Consider the following 23,201-nt stretch of genomic DNA (forward strand, 5'->3'; position numbering starts at 1 on the left):
AACAACTGTCAATGTCAAACTGTGAATGTCATCAGAACTTGATGAACTTTCCATGTCATTATCTCGCAATCGTTTCGTCAAAAACGCAACGATAAACTCACGGGAATCCATGTTAAATTAAGTTTCACTCCAATCCATGAGAAATATTTACTCACAACCCCCACAGCTGCATGTTTTTATCATGCCATCATTTTGCGAGCACTCAGCGCCGAAATATGCGTTCTACCTATAAAATTCGACTACAACACCTGCGGCGTTTTTACGTTAGGGAAACGGCAATTTCAGCGGTCGCGGTCGATGGAGTCGCAGGCCTTAAGTGGAGCATTGCCAAAGTCGATGTTTCTACTTTCTATATAGGTAAATAAATATTTTTTATTTCATAAATTTGTGTATTTTTTTAGACGTAGTACTTTAATTTCTTTATTGCTGACATTTCTAATTGGTTTGAAATTGTACATTAAAAAAAAATATTATTGCATCAAAAATCATTGTTTGCAACAAAATTTTACGTATAATTTTAAAGAAAAACAAGAATGGCCATGTTCAATGTTCTAAAACCATTGCAAAATGTATCTCTACTTTTTACTAAAGAACAACTATCGGATATTATAGCTTGGTTCGACAGCAATTCGAAACCTTACATTATTGAGGACGAAGAGCCTGTTAATGTAATAACTGTTGAAAAATTAATACAGTTTCTGGATTTAAAAAAGTATAGATACTAATCAAGCTCAGTTAATTCTTCATCATAAAAATTAAGTTTGGTCCAAAATAGTAAATTATTTTATTTATAGGTATCACAGACGAAGTTTTCATTATCCGAGCTATGCAGAAATTATGAATATGATTGAAAAGCTTAAAGCTGGCACGACAAGAGTTATAACTAAGGATCAATTTATTTACGTTTTAAATAAATGGATTTTGATGCCAGACATTAAACATGAGCTAAAACTGGCTTTTAAGGTAAAGAAACAAATTTATACAGAACTTTCATCATCATAATCATCATCATCATCATTTAGGCTGCTATTGCAGTCTATTGCTGGAAATAGGCCTCCACAAGTTCGTGCCAAAAATGGTGTGAACTCATGTGTGTTGCCCATAGTCACCACGCTGACGGGTTGGTGACCGCGGTTGGCTTGCTTTGTCGTACCGAAGATGCTACTGCCCATCTTCGACCTGTATATTTCAAAGCCAGCAGTTGTATGGTGATCCCGCCATCGATCGGATTTATAAGTCCCAAGGTGGTAGTGGAACTGCGTTATCCCTTAGTCGCCTCTTACGACAACCACGGGAAGAGAAGAGAGGGGGTGGCTATATTCTTTAATGCCGTAGCCACACAGCATATATATAACTTTATAGTATTTAAATTATATTTGTAAAAGTAATATATGTTGAAATAATTAATAAATTGTAATATTCAGGTATTTGACAGTGAAAAACGCAACTTTTTAGAAATTGATGAAATGAAAGTTATAGTTACGAGATACGCAGATGTCTTTAATGAAAATGAAACACGGGAACTGTTACGTGATGCAAACGTTCGGGGTGATGGTAATGTTTTCTATGAAGATTTCGTTGAAAGTTTATTTAGTGTCGCTCCTGAACTTTATCAAACAAAGGTATATTTTATAAATTATCAACACTTTTTTTAATTGTTTCTCTGGATTCTAACTGTTCTTTATCTTTTTATTTATAATAATTATGTTTGCCACTTCAATTACATCGACAAATAATGCAACCTAGGTAGACAAAAAAAAGTAGTCAAGTAAATACACATTATCAAAGATTACTCTAAATTTAAATGTGACCACATGATTAAACATCGGCTTTCGATTAAATTAAAAAACATCAAAATCGGTACACCCAGTAAAAAGTTATGCGGATTTTCGAGGGTTTCCCTCGAGTTCTCTGGGATCCTATCATCAGATCCTGGTTTCCTTATCATGGTACTACACTTGGGATATCTCCTTTCCAACAAAAAAGAATTATCAAAATCGGTTCATATACGACGAAGTTATCCCCGAACATACAGAAAAAAAAATATGTATATACGGTTGAATTGAGTAAACTCTTCCTTTTTGAAGTCGGTTAAAGAACAGAGAAAGAGCAGTGTTATGCTTAATTTAGCTTTTGTTTTTGGTAAATGTTTACAATATTGAACAATAATAAATGTTTAAAATGTATCATTAAATGATTATCAATTGAATTAAGCAGTTTATTGTTTTTTTAAGGCTGAATATTTATATGAAAATCCTGACGAAGATCCCACATTTTTTTTTGAACCTGTTATTGAAGATAAATCACCGACTCCACCAACTACGCAAGTAGAGGTGAAAAAACCCTCAAAGAAGGCAAAGAAAAAATAAATTTATTATAATTATTTATACCCCAATTGCAATGTTTTTTAAAGAATGTAAATTAAGACAAAAGCTTAAACAAACGTGTATATTTATTTACAAAAACATAAATGTATATTAAATTATTTAAATTCCATTTAAATTATTTTTGAGAGTTTCCTTCGATTTCTCTGGGATCCCATCATCAGATCCTGATTTCCTTATCATGATACCAAACTAACTACTACCAAACTACTATATCCCCTTTCCAACAAAAAAAGAATTATCAAAATCCGTACATCCAGTAGAAAGTTATGCGGTATAATACAACGTAGGTCGACGAAAAAAGCGTCAAGTAAAAACGCATTGGACCAATTGACACACACCACCTTTCGATTAAAACAAAATTTGTCGAAATCGGTCCACCCGGTCAAAAGTTCTGATGTAACATACATAAAAAAAATACTGTCGAATTGAGAACCTCCTCCTTTTTTGGAAGTCGGTTAAAAAGTGTCTGAACTGTTTTAAATAAAAATTAAAATACAATTCTACTCATACAATATAGCTATAAAATTGAGTAAGTACTTTTTTTCGATGATTGTAATAATATTTCTTTAAACACATTGTAATTTATTAAGTTGTTTAACAAATTGTATGTTAAACGTTTTTGTTCAGCGTAAGTATACAAAAGAAAATTTATCTAAGATATGTAATCTTAATAATTATCTTTTTATACATATCTTCTTACATATAAAATTCTCGTGACACCAAAGTCACAATGCTAGTTACCATACTCCTCCGAAACGTCTGGACCGATTTTTATGAAATTTTGTGTGCATATCGGGTAGGTCTGATTATCGGCCAACATTTATTTTTCATTCGCCTAAGTTATAAGGGGGGGCATTATGGGAGTGGATATGGATAGGAGCTGGTTGTAACCACGGAACTTATAAACTTCCTTGGTTGTAACCAAGTGGTAACATAATTATTCGTTTTTGATAAAGGTAGCTTTATGACTTTGTTATCTGTTATCTGTTATCTTATTTGTTAGTGTCGCCATCTGCAAAAATAGCCCATTTTATTAAATTTGCAAATGACATGCCATAGCAATTGCCATCGCTTTGCCATTTCATGTCAACTTCTGTTACTGTATAATCGGTACTTAGGCATTTTATGGATTAAATCATTTTGTTATCAATATTTTTCTACAATCGTTTTGAGTTACTGTTTTATATAAGCATATTTATGTAAAGTTACGTATATAACACTTTCTATTTATTTATTCCATTGCTTACCATAGAAAAAAACTGTAACAATGGATCTAGAAGACAATGCATTAGGTTTGACTCAAGAACAAACTGATAAAATGCTGCAGTTCCAAGATCTCACGGGAATCGAGGATATGTCAATATGCAGAGATGTGTTGCAGAGACATCAGTGGGACTTAGAGGTATGATAACACCGTTTATGCAGTCATGTTATTTACGGCTGCACAGACGATTTTGTTATTTGTCACTTGATTGAATATTTCGATTCGCCAACCCGCATTGGAGCAGCGTGGTGGGTTAAGCTCTGACCCTTTTACATGGGGAAATAGGCCTATGCCCAGCAGTGGGATATTACTGGATGAAGCGAAAATATTTCGAATCATAAAAAAAAACAACTTTTAATAATATATACCATGAATGAATGTTTCTGTCATATTAACACGTGTTATAATTTTAGGTAGCAATACAAGAACAGCTTAACATAAGGGAAGGTCGTCCTTCAGTATTTGCAACGGAGGCGAGGGCGCCGCCTGTTGTACATGACCACATAGCTCAACAAGTATTTACAGATGAGGCCCCGGAAGGCCCAGTAGGAGTGAGAGGAATCTTCCGCTATGTTGTCAACTTTGTTGTATCTATGTGTTATAGTACAATAACTTCTGTATTAAACTTGCTCTTAAGTTTCGTTAGAAACAATGAAAGAAGACGTAAGTATATTTTATCATTATATATTCACCTATTGAACGAATGAGTAATATTCTTTTCTTTCGCTACCTTTTTTTATAAATCTAACAGATTTGTTTTAATGAATGTAAATTACACATTTTTCAATATACTCTGTACCAATTATAATGCTAGATGTTTAAACGGAAACTGAAAAAGATGTATATGTCCTATACATAAAAGCTGTACACATAGGGGAAAGGTTAGATACAGATACTTAACCTATTAAAATAACATTCATGATTAAATATTTCTTTATACCACATCTGCTGAAGCACATGTGGTATTAATCATATGTTGAAGCACCTGTGGTGGTGGCACATGTTTAATACCATTCATATTATGCTTATGCTTGGTATTAAATATAATTACTCAAACCAGACATAATATTATGAAATATTTATTCCTATGAATTGAAATAATTGCTCTCAATGTCCATCAAATCCACATCTATAAGCATTTACAGAAATTTTGACTACAACAGAGTAGTTGTTCAAGTATAAGCAACTAACGTTTTTTATTTGAACATTTATTTTCCAGTGGTAACAGACCCTCTCCGTGATGTGATGGGTTTCATAAACAGCTATACTTCAAGATATAACCCACACCCTGTTTTCTATCAGGGTACATATGCACAGGCACTCAATGATGCTAAAAATGAACTGAGATTCCTTATTGTGTATCTACACTCAGAATCTGCTACGGAGACACAAAACTTTTGCAGGTATGTTTTCATAAGTGGTGTACCATTAGTCACATGATGTTTTTAGCAACTTTTTAGCTCCTTATCCCCTTTGTGTGATATGTGGTGAGGTTTTAGACTATCCATACCCAAAAATCCCATGTATTGTGTAATTTGAAATTTTCAGAATACTATCTCTAAATCCCCCTTCTTTCGAGCCTCATGTGATTAATAGACAACCCCTAATTATAAAAATGTTTTTATGTTAATTTTACTATTTTTAAAAGTAATCTATGAAGATGATGTTTAGTGCTTACAATCTATTGATGTTTTTCTCTGTATGTTATGCATATTATGTAATTGATGTTATGCTAAATTTGATAGGTATGATATTTAACAACATTAAAATACCACATTGTCATTAACAGTTGTATGATCCTCCTAATCCCCTTGGACCGCCGTGAAGTGTGGACATTGATCTGTTGATAGTTAGTTATTCTAGATTTCTGATAATTACTAAAAAAAAAAATATTTATATATTAGGAGTGCATACTGTGCAGGAGTTAGTTGTTTGTTAAGTGTCGTGTACACAAGCTGGTCCAGCAAAGCAATGCAACGAATATATATCTGTTCTCTTCCCACTCGATAGCGAGCATGCATGCTATCCTACCTAATACCTCTGCTCCTGGTAGCTGCGACTGTGTTGCGCTCGAGTCGCTTAACTACCTGCATGATTACGTCATCCAAAGCTGTGGCACGCGCTGTTAGTTTTGCATATGTATGAGTATACTTAAATCATACTCGATACATATGGACATATTGCCGTACCCTTGTACATACTGCTTAATACTAACTAATCCGTTTCTACACGGGACTGTTTAAGATCTCTGACTCTGACTCTGACTCTGAATCTGAATCTGACTTCAATACGACTCCACCTAACAATAGATGGCGTTATAAGCGTGAGCGTTCAACCGAGGGTTTCAGCAAACTCACAGAATTTTAAAAAGAAATTATGGATACAATATCGTCTGGAGGGTCCAGCAAATTTCTGGAACTAAAAAAATATCGTCATCTCTTTGAACGTTTTGTGGATTTACTAAAATTCATGTTAGCTAAATATGAAGATATGATAAAAAATACAAGTAATGGAATGTGAACTTCGCATATATAGATATACTTCAGCCTGTAATATCCCACTTCTGGGCATAGGTCTTTTTCCCCATGTAGGAGAAGGATCATATCTTAATCCATCATGCTGCTCCAATGCGGGTTCCCTACTGTGACTTGCAATCGCTGTCAGTCTAACAACTTTGCAAGCATAAAGAATGAATACTCATTTTAGAAAATAAATTGGAAAAACAACAAAATGCCAAAGAAAGTACTCATTTGAACTAAAGAATGTGCCAAAAATTGATACTGACTTCAAACTCTCTCTCATTAACATAGTAACATACTTATCTTCAATACTCAAAGTAGAACTTCGGCCTAATGACATTAGGAACATATATAGATACTCTTCTAAAGGTGAATAAAAGCCAATAGTGGTCGAAATGTCGTCATATGTGCAAAAAACTTATATCATGACGGCCGTGAAACGATATAATAACCTCAATAAGAGTTGTTTCAGTAAGAGTAAGTTGAATACCTCTCACCTTGGATTAAAATGCAATAATACTCCGGATCTTTGTATCTGACCACCTAACTCCAAACGGGAGTTTTACGACGCTTATGTGACATGCTTTATGACCTAAGGATGAAAATTCACCTATTATAAAATTGGTGAATAAATCTCAAATACAGAATAGAGTATAACACTACTAAGTGACTAGCTCAGATAAAATCTAGTTATCTATATATAAGCTATTTATTTTATTAGGATAGCTTACAGCTTATAATAACTATAACAAATATGGAGTAAAAATCAAAAAGCTAATATTCCTAGAAAGAGTAATCTATGTACTGCTAAACGAGATTGAGAGAGTGCACAGATTTCATCATAGATCTAACAATCACCATTTTTATGGTATTGATACTCCTATGAAATAAGTAGATATCAATATTAATATTATTACATGCCCGACAAGCTCTCATAAGTACAACATTCTGTCGGTAGTTTGTACCTGAAAATGGAATAATAAACGGCTTATAAGTATTGTTACCAGATGCACGGGACGGTATTTTGAATAATATTTTATGCAGCAGATCAGGGCATTCGACTACAGTTCTTATTATTATTATTCAAATAATAATACAACTGCTCAATTTGATTGTCACTATTCCGCAGTCTACATTTTGTATTGCCTATTACACACCCCTGCTATATCTATGTATTTATTTTTACTTAGTAAAAATTGTTACCTATAACTGTAATAGTCTATTATAAATATATTTCACAGTTATTTTATTTAAATTTAAGACTTGTTTACTATGACTTTAGTACATCTATAACTTATGTAGAAATTCTTTTTTTTTCTGTTTATGCGAATTGATCCTGAGTGCAGAATTTCTTTTTTGACGTCAATCTATTTCTTGTCGATTATGGATAGCTTATTACTGACTAATATCGATATAGAAGAAACTTTAATAGCTTAGTCTGTATTGTGTTCGCCGGTGGATTGTCATGCTCATTTGAATACAGCGAACAATCTAACTATTTTAACACAAAATATACGGATCTATAAAAATCTTGATGATTTTATGATTAGGTAGGTACATTAAATTCGCCAAAATTTGATTGTGACATTTTGGTTATGACTGAGTATCACCTCTCGAAATCAAAACCTATTCCCCCACTAAGTAATAACTATGCTTGCAAATAATAGCTACAACCAATGTGATGGGGTAATATTTTATGTAAATGAAAATCTTAACCATAAAATAATGAAACCATGCATAGCAAATGCCTCTTGCCTTGTGATGACACTGAACGATTTACCTAGTTGTCATTGCGATCTATCGAACACTCTGTATTATTGCACGCATGTCAGTCTAAATTACTGTATGATAGGTAACAAATTAACATCTATCCACTAACTAAAGTTACAGCAACATATGTGTTAACTAAAACTTTTGCTATCTTTAAATTACTATGAAACTGAAATGTTATTAGAAAGAAATAAAGTAACTAAAGTTTAGAATTTTACCCACCCACACCGCCAACAGCCTAATTGCGGAGTTTCTTAAATATCTAATCACTTACACACATACACAGACATTCAAACACATACGGATAAAATTAATATTTTTAAATTGTCTGATATTGATTAATATTGTAAGTCTCGGTGGATGAGCGGGGTATCTAGTAACACAAGATACCACCCAGTACAGGGTGGCGACTTGTTTGTTAAAACTTATTATTATCAATAAACTACTTTGTATTTTAAACAATTTACTGTTGTGACAATCCTGTGTTAGTTTGTATTAATATTACATCAAAGAAAATGTATCTCTTATTTTATAATAAAGAACTAAATGCAAAGTAAACTATATTTAAACCTGTATCATGATTGTGTAATCTTAACATCTTTTTCTTGAAATGAACTAAAATGTTACAATCTATCGCATGTGCAATCATTCTTTTTTTGTACGCATATTTGCCAGACGGCCCGTAATCAATAATTATTTGCAAGTATTTGAAAATTGTAGCTGTTTTCATCCAGTCTCTTCCTGCCAATTGAATTATGTCATCTTTCCAGCGGGATTTTGGTCTGCCTCTTTTTCTTTTGCCTCCTGGGCCTGTCCATTTTGTTACATGTTTAGGCCACCTTCCTTCAGAAGAACGGACGATGTGTCCTGTCCATTTGTAATGTAGTAACTATATATTTGAGATTGTATCATTAGAGTCATTTACGAAGCTAATAAAAATTAGTTAATTAGTCTTGATATGAATCATTAATACATTGTTGAACAAATACTATATTACTACTCATTGTAATACTTACTATCATATTAATACTTATTTGTACTCTTTTTTAGGTCTGTCTTGTTTAATTTTTTTTTTATATTAATGAATATTTAATATTACTTAAAAGTATTCTCTTACTGGTACATACTAACTAAACTTGTTTTAAGCTAAGATGCAAAGATACTAGATATTGATCTTAAAATTCAACAGTATAAATCTTTATTTGTATAATTAAAAATTAATCACTTAGTATAAAAACTAAGCACAATACTCGAGATTGGCTTGACCAATAGGGGTCATATTTTTTTTAAAGTTTAATAATACTTTGTAGAAGGATCTTATGGAATGAGGAATTAATAAAATTGAAAATTTTTCAGAAATCGTAACGATTATGTTCACTTCGGACATTTGACAGTTTGCAAAACAGAACGTCTGTTGGTTTAGTCAGTATTGTAATTAAAAAAAATTGTTTCAGAACCACACTATCAGACCCAGAGGTGATCCAGTACATAAACACCCATGCTCTTTTTTGGGGTTGCTCTATCGATACATCTGAAGGGTGGAGAGTTGCTCAGTCAGTAGGCGGAAGGCGTTACCCACTACTCTGTGTAGTGTGTGTTCGTGAACACCGCATGACGGTTGTAGCGAGAAGTGAAGGTGCTTGTTCACCTCAACAATTATTACTGAGACTACAGAGGGTAGTTACAGAGAATGAACCACACCTGGCCGCTGCTCGGGCTGACAGGTGAGTAATAATGATACTTTACTCTGACACTTTAAACCAACTATTTAAAACTGACACACTACCAATGCAAATTTATTCACTACATGGTATATGTGAAATAAATCAGATATTGAAATATGAAAAAAAAGTTACCTAGCAACTAACCTAAAAGCCATGATGGTACTTTTGTAATAGTACTTCTTTTGTTGCAAAAAGCAAATATTTTCCGATCAAGTAATGAATAAGTATTTGTTGTTATAGATATTCTTTTATGATACTCAGCATATTTATTAATATCAAAAACTATATTTAGTCAATGTATTTTTAAAAACAGTTTTGACATATTAAGTATCAAACTTGAAATTGCAGTAACCGTTTGTTTGATCTATGCTAACAATTTAGATGAGTAACAAGTAATTTAATAAAAAAACTTAAAGTAGCTTACATAAATACATTACTTAAATGCCATCCATTACTTATACGAAACGTACATTATTGTAAATTCAACGCATTGCTAATCGTTTCACAATTGAGGGCCAAAACTTTTATGGTCTAATTTATTTAATTTACAAATTATCCTGCAATTCGCAAAATTTTGGCTCAGAGCCACTAAACTACTTAATGGCGCCCTGTAGAATATTGGCAATCGTGTTCGTTGGCGATCTCTAACATTTAGTATGATATTAAAAGTGTAGTTAACCATTCCAGGGTGGAGCGCGAGGTGACGGCGCGGCTGCGCGCGGCGCAGGACGAGGCGTACGCGGAGTCGCTCGCCGCCGACCAGGAGAAGGAGCGCCGCCGCGCCGCCGCGCTCGCCGCGCGCCTGCAGCTCGAGCGCGAGGCCAAGACGCAGCAGCAGCTGGAGGAGCTGCGCCGGCTGGAGGTACGTTGCCCCGACTCGCCTCGGCTTGCTTGCGTCGTCTAGCTTCGCCTCGTTTCGCCTTATCATACCTTTCCTCACCTCGCCTCGGCTCATCTTACCTCGCCTCGCCTCGCCTCATTTCGTTTCACCCTATCTTACTGCTACTGATTGCCTCACCTTGCCACTCTCAGTCTCGGACGAGAACTAGCGCGTATAGACCAAGTCAATTGGCAGATTGCTTTCAATATTTTACAGCATACACATTCTAATGGCACTCGAGCATATTCTCTGAGTAAGAGGATATTTTGTTCAGATTGTTTGATTCATCATGTATGATATTATTATATAAAGAGAAAATTATATGAATCCTATTTAGGTCGGCTAATCCTAACTAGGTCGGCAAACAAGCTTACGGCTCACCTGATGGTAAGCGATTACTGTAGCTTATAGACTACTGCCAAACAACTGCAACACCAGAAGCATTGCCGACCCAATCCCCCCAGGAGCGTTTCTACTGTAATACAAGTACTTTACTGACCCCAAGATGGTCTATTTCAACTGTCAATTGAACAATATTATTGATGTGTTTTCCTTGAGCTAATATTCATTTAAGTACTATAAACGCATCAACTATATCCATCGCTCAATCATCATATAAGCGCAATTCCGATGAATCTGTTGAAGAACCAATAACTTTTGTTTTCTAAGTAATAGTATGATATGGAATATAATTACAGAGTTAATATGCAGCGTTAATGTACATAAGCATGAGTTTCTTAATTATATTTATAGGTGATGGCCGCTCGAGAAGACATGGCTGCTTTGTTACCAGATGAGCCGCAGCCGGGCGCAGACTCAATGACGCTACTTATACGACTACCTGGCGGAGAGCGACTCACGAGACGTTTTCTATACACAGATAAAACAATGGTAAACTTTTACTACATCCTATCTAAATCAATTTACTAATAGGGTACTTCACTATATTTGAAAAAGTACTTCAAAATGTTGATTTTCCAATAAAAAGCCACAAAAAAAATATATTTCGGCAAAATAAACACTCTTTCATGCCATAAAATTAAATTAGATTTTAAACCTTTTTTATTTCCGCAAAAACGCTATCAGCCATTTTGATGACGTAATATGGTTAATAACAAAAGCCGTGTATGACGTATGTAAAGACAACTCGTTGAATACGTCAAAAGTTCAATACCGTATACATATACTCTTTGTCGTTCAACATTAACAGCTACAAGTATTTGGTGTTTTTGTGTAAAATAATGAATTACAATAGCTATCGTTGGTGTGTAGTGTCTAGCTGTACAAATACTAGCATTTAAAAAAAACTTAAGTCTTAATTTGGCAGTAACATAAGGAATAAAACATAACCTAACACTTTCTAACATTATTTTTCAAATTAGGTATACATACTTAAAAAACAGTATAATATAACAAGTAATACTTACAAAGATGTTTTAACATTCCGAAATTCGGCAGAACAGAAGTCTAGGTTACATGCAAAAAATTTTGCAACCATAATTGAATCAATTTTTGGCAGATTCGTATTATCTGCTTTTACAAAACTTTTTTGAATTTTAATAAATAAATAGGTACAAATGAAATGTTCTAACGAAAGAGCACAAGTATTACTCTTTGAAGTTAAAGTTGATAGATATGTACGTAGCTGTTTACAGCTCTGGCAGAACTTTGTTTTTGTTATTGTCCGTAGGACGTCATACCATGGCGGGTCGTGTTTTAGGTCACGTGATATACAGATTTAAAATATACGACTTTTAATTTCAATATAATAAAACAATAATGTCCTTTTATGATTCCAAATCAGAATATTTAAGTGTATTTTAATTTGTATCAAATTTTATAATTTATTTTTCACTACCGAAAATACCCTATTTTATTAATATTAGTGGCCTTGCTTTCTGTTCTGCGGGTTGCGGGTTCGATACCCGTCTGAGTCTGGGTGTAATATAATATTCGTATTTATATATGTATTATTTCTATGTATGTTTATCAAAAAAAAAAAAAAAATAGCTATTACCTGTAACACAAGCATTAAGTTGCTTACCATAGGAAAAGACGATCGTTTGCGTATGTTATAAGATATTTATTTATTTATTATTTATGTCTAATCTGTATCTACTATCTAATATAATACTTTTTCATCACATTAACGACGAAGCTAGGCAAACATTTCGGTTTCGAAAAGTAAAAGTTTAAAAATTTTCAGTGACATTTTTAAAAGAAAATAATGTATATCTTGGTTTGAATTTCTTTATTTTGTATTAGAGGTCATTTCGTAAAATATATAAAAAATCACTAGAAAAACGGTATATATAAGTTTAATATTAACGATTTTTTTGTCATAAATCATTTGCGTAATCCATGTAATGTCATTTTCAGCATCTATACGATTTCGTATTTAGCCATTCTCAAGCTCCAGAGGAATTTGAAATAACGACCAATTTTCCTAAACGTGTAATAGCTTCAGGAACAGCAACTTTACAAGACGTCGGACTTAAGGACCGTGACGTATTGTTCGTCAATGATATTAATGCATAGTTTAAATATAAATATTATGTAAATAAATATGTTTGGTTTCCAATCTTCCCAAAAGTAAAGTTAAGCGATAGAATAAGTCACGAGAATATAAAATATGTCTGTTAATAAAAAATTGTTTTATAAGTTATTCCTAAGTCTTCAAAGTATAAGTGGTGTTTCAGTGTATAGATTGGGCTACGCGTTATTAAATTTATAGTTTATAAAATAACTATTACTTAATGTGCTTATCAAAATAGTGGAAATTTCCTACGTTCATTTTCGATAAAAATTTAAAGTTGTACTCACTGTCAAACAAATTACAAAAGTTAATAAGGAATGACAGCTTTTAAAAATTTATGATAAATAACACATTCATATTCTAAAAACGATATTTATTTTTTAATTATGTTCAAACTAAAAATTATTATTTATTGAATCCATTTAAAAAAAAATGGAAAAACATTAATATAAAAAATGTTCTAGAAAAACGCCACCAAAATTCTGGGCACAAGTTAATCAAACAAAACTTTTACCAGGTTTTGATAAAGTAAATGTGTAGGTATGTTGTCTTGAAAGTGCATAAATTGTATAAGACATATATAAACTCGATTTAGTCTGATACTGTAACATTTTAATTCTTAACTGTTACTTCTTTTAATATTTAGTTACACAAGTCGTAGGTATATTGCAAGACCACCTTTTTTATTTGGAATGTTACTTTAGTAAGCCTTTGAAAAGTGTTTTTATTTATGAACTAAATGGTTTATATATTTTCTTTTTCTACTTATAATAATAAGTTTGGATTGAAAATTATCATATAAATGTAATTTTTCAACTTTAATATGCATAATACTTTAGGACTTACATAATGGTATAATTAAATGTGGTGTTACTTACGATATTATTCCTAATGACAATTCTTGTGATATGTTTATTATTATATAGTTTTACTTTTGTTTTATTTATTTATTTTGGAAGATGGGACTCACCTTTTCGTATTCTCTTTAAAAGTATACTGTGAAAAAGAGCTTATTTTTATAAAGGACGATGCTCTTTAAGTTTTGTATCGCTCCAATATTACATAGGTATGTATGTATGAATAAATTTAAAAGAAATTGTTCGTCATCATAGAAATGTTGTCTCATTATTATCTTATATATGTTTAGTATATGATATTTTAAGTTTTTATCAAAATGTATATTCAAAAAACCAAAATAAAATGGTTTTTTGTCTAAATATTACGACTAATTATTTAGCTATTATTTTTTATTAATATTGACTCGAGGTTAATTTTACATTAGCTATTATTTTACAATTAAAAATTTGAATGCAGAGATTTACATATCAACATAAGATTTTAACCGTTTTATGTAAAATTTCATCTGCACAGTTTATTTACTAAACAAAAAATTATAAAAAAACTCACGGTCGCAAATTTTTTTTCGTGTTTTCAGCAAAACTTATTAAATGATATATAAAGTAGTCGAATTATTGATTAAATATTTATCATCCAGCTTTATACATGAGCCTTTATTGTTTTAAAATCAGCAAAATTATTTTTAAGGTGCTGTGTTCGCCTACGACTGGATATAACATAAATAATAATCTTTCACATTTAAAATTTACAATACTTTAACGTTTCATTTACTGAAGCGAATGCAAAGCTATAATAATTTTTTTTTTTTTTTGTATCCATATGATAGGCACATATCTGCAGTTTATGCATCGCATCTTAAATACATTTGGCAGTGAAAAAGTTATTGATGCATTTATAGTATTTTGTAGCATATTAAATTTATTTAAATGTAATATATATTTTTCATTCCCAGAAGATAACAGTTTTGATTACCATTGTTAATATCATATTCTTTACTTTTTTCTGCATTTTTTGCTCTCGTTCTTACTTTTTGCTAAGTTGGTTCTTAAACTTCTTGTTTGTGATGAGTTGTGTAGTTTGTTGGTAGGTACCAAATGATCTGAAGGATGATAACAAGCATTTAATTTGATGGATTGTGTAAAATATTGTGTTTTGTTGTAATATATAATGTTCCTTATGATTTTGTTGTTTCATTTTTTATTTCAAGTAGATACGATCTCTTCTTAATCTATACTAATAAATGGAGAGCCGATTTTTTGTTCGGTTATAAAGTCCTTGTAAAGATTTGTATTACGAAGACGAATTCGCATCAGTTTGAGGTTTTCAGATTACCTTAGATCTTCGCTTCGCGTACCAAGAAATTAGAATTTCTTATGTAAGCAGGAGCTGCGAAGAATGTAATAAGGCATATTTTGATAGATGTCAGAATTTATGTTACATTCTTCTTACAAGTTATATTTTAGATTTATTCATTCCATCTATGATTCCATTTATATTTTTTCTATGTCTAGGCACTTACATTACTTTTGATTTTATTATCTTTTAATAAAAAAGTTCTGGAGAATTCAAAGTTACTTCATTCTTTATATTACTTTATTCATAAAAAATATATGAGAATCCCGGCGAAGCTGAATAATAATAATGAAATAAGCAAGCAGTTAAAATTTAGACGAAGTTCTAAAATATACTTGCTTTATCTATCTACTGATTCAATTTTTTTTTGAATCCTAATTTCTTCAAAGTTTTGAAACCTATGCTATACGAAGTTTATAAGGCGGTTCCGCCTAAAAAAGGCCTATTCCGTGCATACATATCTTTTAAACTTTGCTGCAGTGATCACCATGTTTGTTATTTTCAAACACAATAATGTCTATAACTGTGATTAAAGAAAGCGTAGTTCCTAAGAAAGATCAAGGATCAATCTAAAAGCGGGTACAGATAGGCGAAATGTAGCATGCAATGTAACTGAATTCCGAATTGAAATGTAGACGTGAATGGTTTGCGCGCACGAACCGTGTTCACTATGCGCACAAAAAGAGAATTTCAACTCATGCGCGTCGCAATCCGTCAATTTGTCGGTTTTTTCGTCGAACAAAGGCGGAAGGCCAAAGTGGCGCGCAGTATGCATGGAGCGCCAGTGTGGACGGATTGTGTCTGTATTGCGGAACGCGCGCGAACCATGGAAAAAAACACAGTTACGTGTTCTCAACAGACTGATCTATGCTCGCCGCGCGCCTGTCGCAAACAGATGCGAGAACGTACATGCTCGGTTCATGCTCTCGTTACTGTACAATATTTCCTTTTTAACCGACTTCCAAAAAGGAGGAGGTTCTCAATTCGACAGTATTTTTTTTTTTTTTTATGTATGTTACATCAGAACTTTTGACTGGGTGGAGCGATTTAGACAAATTTTCTTTTAATCGAAAGGTGGTGTGTGCCAATTGGTCCCATTTAAATTTATTTGAGATCTAACAACTACTTTTCGAGCTATATCTAATAATGCGTTTTTACTTGACGCTTTTTTCGTCGACCTACGTTGTATTATACCACATAACTTTCTACTGGGTGTACCGATTTTGATAATTCTTTTTTTGTTGGAAAGGGGATATCCCTAGTTTGGTACCATGATAAGGAAACCAGGATCTGATGATTGGATCTCAGAGAAATCGAGGGAACTTCTTGAAAATCCGCAATAACTTTTTACTGGGTGTACCGATTTTAATAATTTTTAATTTAATCGAAAGCTGATTTTTGTCATGTGGTCACATATAAATTTTATTGAGATCTGATAACTACTTTTTGAGTAATCTTTGATAACGCGCAGTTACTTGACTATTTTTTCGTCGATCTACGTTGTACTCGTCGATGTAATTGAAGTCGGTTTTTTTTTTCGTTTGCGAGCAAACACAATTATTAATAGAAATAGTTTATTTTATTATGATGTCGTATAAATAAACACACTTTCTAAAATTGATTTATAAGGTAAGGGCCAAATATCCTGTTCTTATTAGATGCAATGACCTTATGCTTTGTTCTTTTAGTACTATATGAAAACTGTTAATAATAAATAATAATAATACGCTATGTGGCTACGGCGGTAACAATATAGCCTCCCCCTCTCATCCCGTGGGTGTCTTAAGAGGCGACTAAGAGATAACACAGTTCCACTCCTACCTTGGAACTTAAAAAGAAAACCGATGGCGGGATAACCATCCAACTACTGGCTATGAAATACACAGGCCGAACACGGGCAGCAGCGTCTTCGGTGCGACAAAGCCAGCCCTGCGGTCACCAACACACCTGCCTAGCGTGGTGACTATGGGTAAAACACATAAGTTCACGCCGGTTTGGCACGAACTTACGGAGGCCTATGTCCAGCAGTGGACTGTGATAGGCTGAAATGATGATGATGATGAATAAATAATTTCAAACCATATTTATAAATAATTGTTCTAAATTGTTTATTTGCTACCACTTCTATACTAGGTACTAGCTGTGCCCGCGACATCGTCCGCATGGAAATTAACAAAATAATTATTGTTTAGTTCGAAGTTATTTAAAAAAAAAACTAAAATAAAAGTAACCTAAGTTACTCCTTATTACCTCAGCTATCTACCAGTGAAAGTCCCGTCAAAATCGGTCCAGCCGTTTCAGAGATTAGCCGAAACAAACAGACAGACAGACAGACAGATAAAAATAATGACATATAAAGAGAGAAAAATTATAAAAAGTGTTATTTTCGTATATGTAGCGTGTATACATACGAATTTAGTTAAAAGTGGTTATTTTAATATTAACATAACAGACACTCCAATTTTATTTATTTATATAGATAAAATTGGAGAAAATTAAATTGTACATAGGTACTTAGGTACATAACAAGTAATCGGGCAACTGTCATTTAAGTAATTTATCATTTATATTTTAGTAATTTAACTTGGTATAGACTTATATATAAATAATATCTACACAACACACAGTACACACACAGTCGTTTGTTCCTAAAGTAAGCAACTTAATGCTTGTGTTATAGGTAACAGCAGACTGGTATATAGTTACAATTTTTTTTTCGTAAACATACATAAATAATACATAGATAAATATATAAATAAATATTTATATTACACCCTGACTCGGGGTGGGAATCGAACCCACAACCCTCGAGGCAGAAAGCAGGGTGACTACAAATTGCGCTAACAGGCTTGTATGTTTATAATATTATATTGGTATTAAGATATAGAACTGTAACATGGATAAAAAGGTTTATTTGCGATATAGCTCTATTATCTATTAAAAATTTCATTAAATCCATTTGTATCTATGATTTTATTATGACTAATAATATGGTAAATGTGACGGTAAAAGCGACGTAACCAGTGGGTAAAAACATTATTTCTTATTTGCATTACCCCGTAGTTGGGTTAAAATAAAAGACGATCTTCTTCATTAATACTATATTTAGGAAAAAATAAAACAATACAACCGACAACCCTCTTTATTAAATGGAATGTAGGCACTTTAATATTATTTCGCTACAAAAAAAAAATACAACAAAATAAACATACGTGGTAAATAACGTGGTAACTTTATTTCCCTAATTATATGATTGTTTTTTTTTTTTTTGAACCCTTAAAACTTTATTCACATTGATGCCAAAACATCACCATAGCAGAGATAGATTCACGAGTTCGTTAATTATTTAGTTCATTTATTATTATTTTTTTCATTTTAAAATGTTTTGTCTGCAATAAAACTATTTTATTTATCTACGTTCATCATTATAATTATATTAATCGTAGTAAGTATTGTGTTTTCGACATTTAAGCCGCAATTACACCTTTGTGCTGGACTCGGACGCAAACCGAGTTATTATAATAATTATAGCTTGAGTTTATTTTACTTGAACGTTTCTAAATCGAGATTGAGTTCATCAATGTCACGTTTGAATCTATACTGCTTCTGTGTAATACTTCGACTTTGAGTCAATGTGAATAAAGCCTTATTAGATTAGGTATATTTAAAATATAAATTAGGTATACATAGCTATCATTAAAATTTCTGAAAAAGATATAACACGTAAGATCTATAGATAAAAAAAAAATGTCGTTTCTATTACAACCAAAGTTACCATACACCCTAAATATTTTTAAAATTTATATGAAATAATAACACTATTTTTTTTCATTCAAAATTCACATATGATGTAACTATACAAAACGAAAATGAGTAAAATAAGTAGGTAGCTTATATTTGGAGAATTTTGCACACATATTAAATTATTTGGAAATGTGGATGGATTAAAATAGTAACTCCTAAGTGTCCACTTGCTAAATAGATATAAGTATACTTGACTACGTTTGATATTATCACTATAATTTACAGTACTCAATGAAATTATCTATACTCTTTCTAATATAACTAGATTATCACACTTCATTTTATTTTCTAAAAAGAATTTGGGCTTATTAAATATTTTATATTTAAGAAAAGAAGAATAGAGATTTACTCTATTTTAATCACTTCGACATTTTAAGAAAATCGAAATTCTTAAATAGATAATTGAAAAGATTTTCTATTCAATGTCTAGATTACAGAAAGAACAAAAACACTTTTCCAAAAAGTAAAACGCTCTGTAAACTATTCCTATGTCAAACCTATGAACCTTGAGAGGTAGGAAAAATAAGAAAGAAAAAAAAACATTTCTGTCAAATTTTAGAAAACATGTTATTATTTGCTTGTAATACTTATAACTTTGCATAAATTCTATATGAATGTAAGGTTTTAATTTTTTTTTTGAGTAACATTAAAAATCTATCAAAAATCTAACCAAGAATATAATAATATAATTTAGGTTGCCTGTGTAATGACGATTTTAATAAATATTTTTTAATCGTTTAAAATATAAAAATAAGAAATATAAATAAAAAAATAGTACCAAATTTTTTGACTGATGAAATTTAGTACATTATATTTACCTCAATTTATTCTCTTTTATTAGAATTCATCTAATTAGTTTTGGAACGAAGTTTCCTACGGCAGCCAAATGACGCAGAAGGAGACCGCGGAGCGGGCCAGAGAGGAAGACGCCTCTGCTGGCCCACTCCGGTGCAGACGTAGGGGGGCGAGGAAACAGACGGCTTGCCCACCTCCTCCCCCCCTCGTAATAGTGGGGTCGGCGGCCGATAGTCGGGGGACTTCGGCCGGCCGGACGACACAACCCCATACGTCTGAGGGGTGGCCTTGTTGTGAGCGAGGCCACCCCACCATTGTGCCGGGGCCCGGAGGCTTTGTCCGTGCCTACCGCTGAGGCGAGGTGGTGAATGCTAGCGCGACCCTATCTCGCCCCACCCAGGCGGATGACTGCTCACACGTGGTGGTTTTTAGTCAGTAGGAGTGTGACCTAACCTTCTGGCGCCCCCGCGCTGGATGATGGATCTATGATGGATTTTCCTCACGTAAAAAAAAAGGCTTGACATTTGGCTGGGCGACCGAACTGAGAAAAATGTGAGACTAAAACCGTAAGAAAAATATATAACGGAAGTGACGTAATATCAGTCACACGACTGTATAATATGACGTTTGTAAAACTAAAATATTACTACTAAACTTTTTTAAATTATTTATGTAATTTTATAATGTCGACAAAAATAAATAAAGACACATGTTTTTTTATTTCACTTAATAGTTTGAATTATTATTATCGGTATTTGGTTTTTTCTAAAAAACACTAAATTTCCTAAATACTTTTATGTACTTAATAAAAACCAATCAACAAAATTAAAACAAAATCAAGGACTAGAAAATATATATAAAATTCAACATTTTTTAAGCATAGTTTAATTTGGTTCCAATTATTTATCATAGAAAATATACGTTTTAATAAAACGACTAAAATGAGATATAAAATAAAATTATTGTTCGATATGTAAGAGAATAAAATAAGTACTCAGGTAGGTAGTAGGTACATTGACTTGGTGTTACTGTGTGCTACTTTATAATATTATTTAATTATAACGTTAGACTAAAAAAAAATATGTCTCACTCATCGGACGATATCAATTATTTTACAATTTGTCTTTCTTACGATAATATTGGTAATTGCTTATTAAATCTATACTAATAGTATTTTTTGTACTTGTTAAAAAGTAAAATTGATTAATACTGCTATAATGCCTGATTTTATATTATGGAATTATTTACAAAAAATGTGAGTTAAAATATTTATTAAATCGCTTAATATATCATTTTTTTTATAAAATTAAATTTGTAGCTATTACCGCAAAGACAAATGTATATATATTCTATACGTAAATTTTGTCATTCGATAAAAATTGACTGCTAAGATATTTTACAAAATATATTTTATAATAATTATACATTTGTCGTCTCAGTAATTAAATAATCTCAATCCAATTTGTAAAAACAAAGGAATAAAATGTGTTAGGTATTTGTTTCTATAATTAGGTAACTATAGGTACAAATAGAGATCTCCCTGTGCATAGATGTCAAGAAAGAAGAATTAATTTTGTCCAATTGTTGGAAGTTTACCGTATCTACATCTATGAAAAAATTTATAAATATTGGATTGAAATTTCACATACGTACGTACGTACGGACTTAGATATAAGTTATATTTACACTTATCCTATAAAAGCGTGTATATCGTTTTCTTTCATTCCCAATTTTTTTAATAAATCCATCCCCGTGTGTGTAAATTCCGTTGGGCCACACAAACATGCAAAATGCGGTAAGTCTTCGTTGCACAGGGACGTTTTATCGACGATATCTGTAAGAACTTTACTGCTTATCCGACCTTTGTGTCCCGTCCACGCAGAACTGGCATTTGATAAAACGTGTGTTATTTTAAACCTGGAGAAAAAATATTTTAAATATGTATATCAAATTAAAATAAAACTTTAGGTTTTATTAAATTAAAAAAGGGGCAACATTTTACTAATTGTTTACTAAGGTTTACGCAAATTTCACTCATTATAATGAAACAATTTTTTCGGATTTTATCGCGGTTTATTAAGTTTTTTAAAAGCCCGACGTTTCGGATATTTTACAGCAACCATGGTCACGGGAGGACTGTTGTGTGAAAGTTGTTTCATTATAAAAGCTAAGGTTTGTTTCTAATTGATTCGGTACCCTCTGATAATACCTACTGAATCGATTTAAGTAATTCTTTTACTATTTGACAGTTACATTTAACAATAATATTTCACTTTAGAGTTTTACTAGTGGAATATTAAGTATTTTATACATTTATTTAATTGTTTAACGAACTAAGGAAATACTTGATACGTTCTAAAAATAGGCTTACGTGTAATAACTAATATTTTCGTATTTTAGATTTCATTTATAATTATAATTTATAAAATGTAAATTAGTAAAATAATTTTGTTTACATAAATTAAATGACACGTTCATCTCAGTTAAGAAGAAATTATTCTTAAGTGAATAAAAGTGTTTGGCATAACAGATTTCAAGGTCGACAACATTTATTAAATTGCGTTATTATGCAAGAGATCACGAAATTTCTGTTTACCTCACATCTTGTCTCGCCATTTCTTCGAACTTTTCCTTAAACAGAATGTCCTCTTCCGTTTTGTTGAAGAATATTAAATGCACACGTTCACTGTAATAACAAAATATATACATACATACATTTAACATTCAGCGTAAAGTGTAGTAACTATTTAGTAATTTGGGGTAGAGTATTTAATGGAATCAATATTATCTACATATGAAAGAATTAAATTACGAAGAAAATATGATTTGTAAGCCATATTTTCTTATATTTATGTTTAAGAGAAAAATCTATAATCTATTTCTACAATACAATAAATTACGCTGCTCCAAAAGCGATCAAATTTATTTAATGATTTTTTAGGGAGCAGACCCTAAATTATGACAGAATTATATAAAAATATCCAGTATCAAAAGAATGGTTAGCGAGCGATAATGGTGTGAAAGATCGAAGAAAATACAAGACTGTCGAATTCGTAAAATACCGAACAGAAACTATTCCTGAAAATATTCCTAAATAGTTAGAAGATTAAAGACAAAGTTCCTTTACAATAGTTACTTAATTAAAATATTTTAAAAAAATACATCATCATCATCATCATCATCATCATCATCTCAGCCTATTCCAGTCCACTGCTGGACATAGGCCTCCACAAGTTCGCGTCAAAAATGGCGCGAACTCATGTGTGTTGCCCATAGTCACCACGCTGGGCAGGCGGGTTGGTGACCCCAAA

General features: G+C 32.0%; 3 protein-coding genes across 3 annotated transcripts in view; 2 read left to right on the forward strand and 1 right to left on the reverse strand.

Annotated features, from left to right (window-relative positions):
* The first annotated feature begins 510 nt into the window (after positions 1 to 510).
* Positions 511 to 2,496, forward strand: LOC123660378 (calmodulin-like). The gene is made up of 4 exons (XM_045595470.1): positions 511 to 712; positions 795 to 963; positions 1,425 to 1,622; positions 2,235 to 2,496. The coding sequence occupies exons 1-4, from the start codon at positions 534 to 536 to the stop codon at positions 2,367 to 2,369; spliced, it is 681 nt and encodes a 226-aa protein (XP_045451426.1). The 5' UTR covers positions 511 to 533; the 3' UTR covers positions 2,370 to 2,496.
* Positions 2,497 to 3,654: 1,158 nt separating this feature from the next.
* On the forward strand, positions 3,655 to 13,109 carry LOC123660466 (FAS-associated factor 2). The gene is made up of 7 exons (XM_045595541.1): positions 3,655 to 3,789; positions 4,065 to 4,314; positions 4,871 to 5,054; positions 9,395 to 9,664; positions 10,352 to 10,526; positions 11,298 to 11,435; positions 12,924 to 13,109. The coding sequence occupies exons 1-7, from the start codon at positions 3,655 to 3,657 to the stop codon at positions 13,080 to 13,082; spliced, it is 1,311 nt and encodes a 436-aa protein (XP_045451497.1). The 3' UTR covers positions 13,083 to 13,109.
* Positions 13,110 to 21,578: 8,469 nt separating this feature from the next.
* The window catches only part of LOC123660327 (cytochrome b5 reductase 4), an 86,426-nt gene continuing 84,803 nt past the window's right edge, over positions 21,579 to 23,201 (reverse strand). Inside the window, exons 10-11 of the mRNA XM_045595430.1 lie at positions 22,487 to 22,576; positions 21,579 to 21,807 (exon numbers count right to left, since the gene is read on the reverse strand). Of these exons, the coding sequence (XP_045451386.1) occupies positions 21,579 to 21,807; positions 22,487 to 22,576 (319 nt within the window). The remainder of the gene's footprint in view (positions 21,808 to 22,486; positions 22,577 to 23,201) is intronic.

The sequence above is a fragment of the Melitaea cinxia genome, chromosome 15 (assembly GCF_905220565.1).
Source record: "Melitaea cinxia chromosome 15, ilMelCinx1.1, whole genome shotgun sequence".
Taxonomy (NCBI): domain Eukaryota; kingdom Metazoa; phylum Arthropoda; class Insecta; order Lepidoptera; family Nymphalidae; genus Melitaea; species Melitaea cinxia.

Bases quoted from the DNA above. Each gene is read 5' to 3' on its own strand.
- LOC123660378 (XM_045595470.1), top strand. From the start codon at position 534: ATGGCCATGTTCAATGTTCTAAAACCATTGCAAAATGTATCTCTACTT. The intron at 713-794 runs GTATAGATACTA...TTTTATTTATAG, and splicing joins CAGTTTCTGGATTTAAAAAA to GTATCACAGACGAAGTTTTC. The intron at 1,623-2,234 runs GTATATTTTATA...TGTTTTTTTAAG, and splicing joins CTGAACTTTATCAAACAAAG to GCTGAATATTTATATGAAAA.
- LOC123660466 (XM_045595541.1), top strand. From the start codon at position 3,655: ATGGATCTAGAAGACAATGCATTAGGTTTGACTCAAGAACAAACTGAT. The intron at 5,055-9,394 runs GTATGTTTTCAT...AAATTGTTTCAG, and splicing joins GAGACACAAAACTTTTGCAG to AACCACACTATCAGACCCAG. The intron at 11,436-12,923 runs GTAAACTTTTAC...TGTCATTTTCAG, and splicing joins TATACACAGATAAAACAATG to CATCTATACGATTTCGTATT.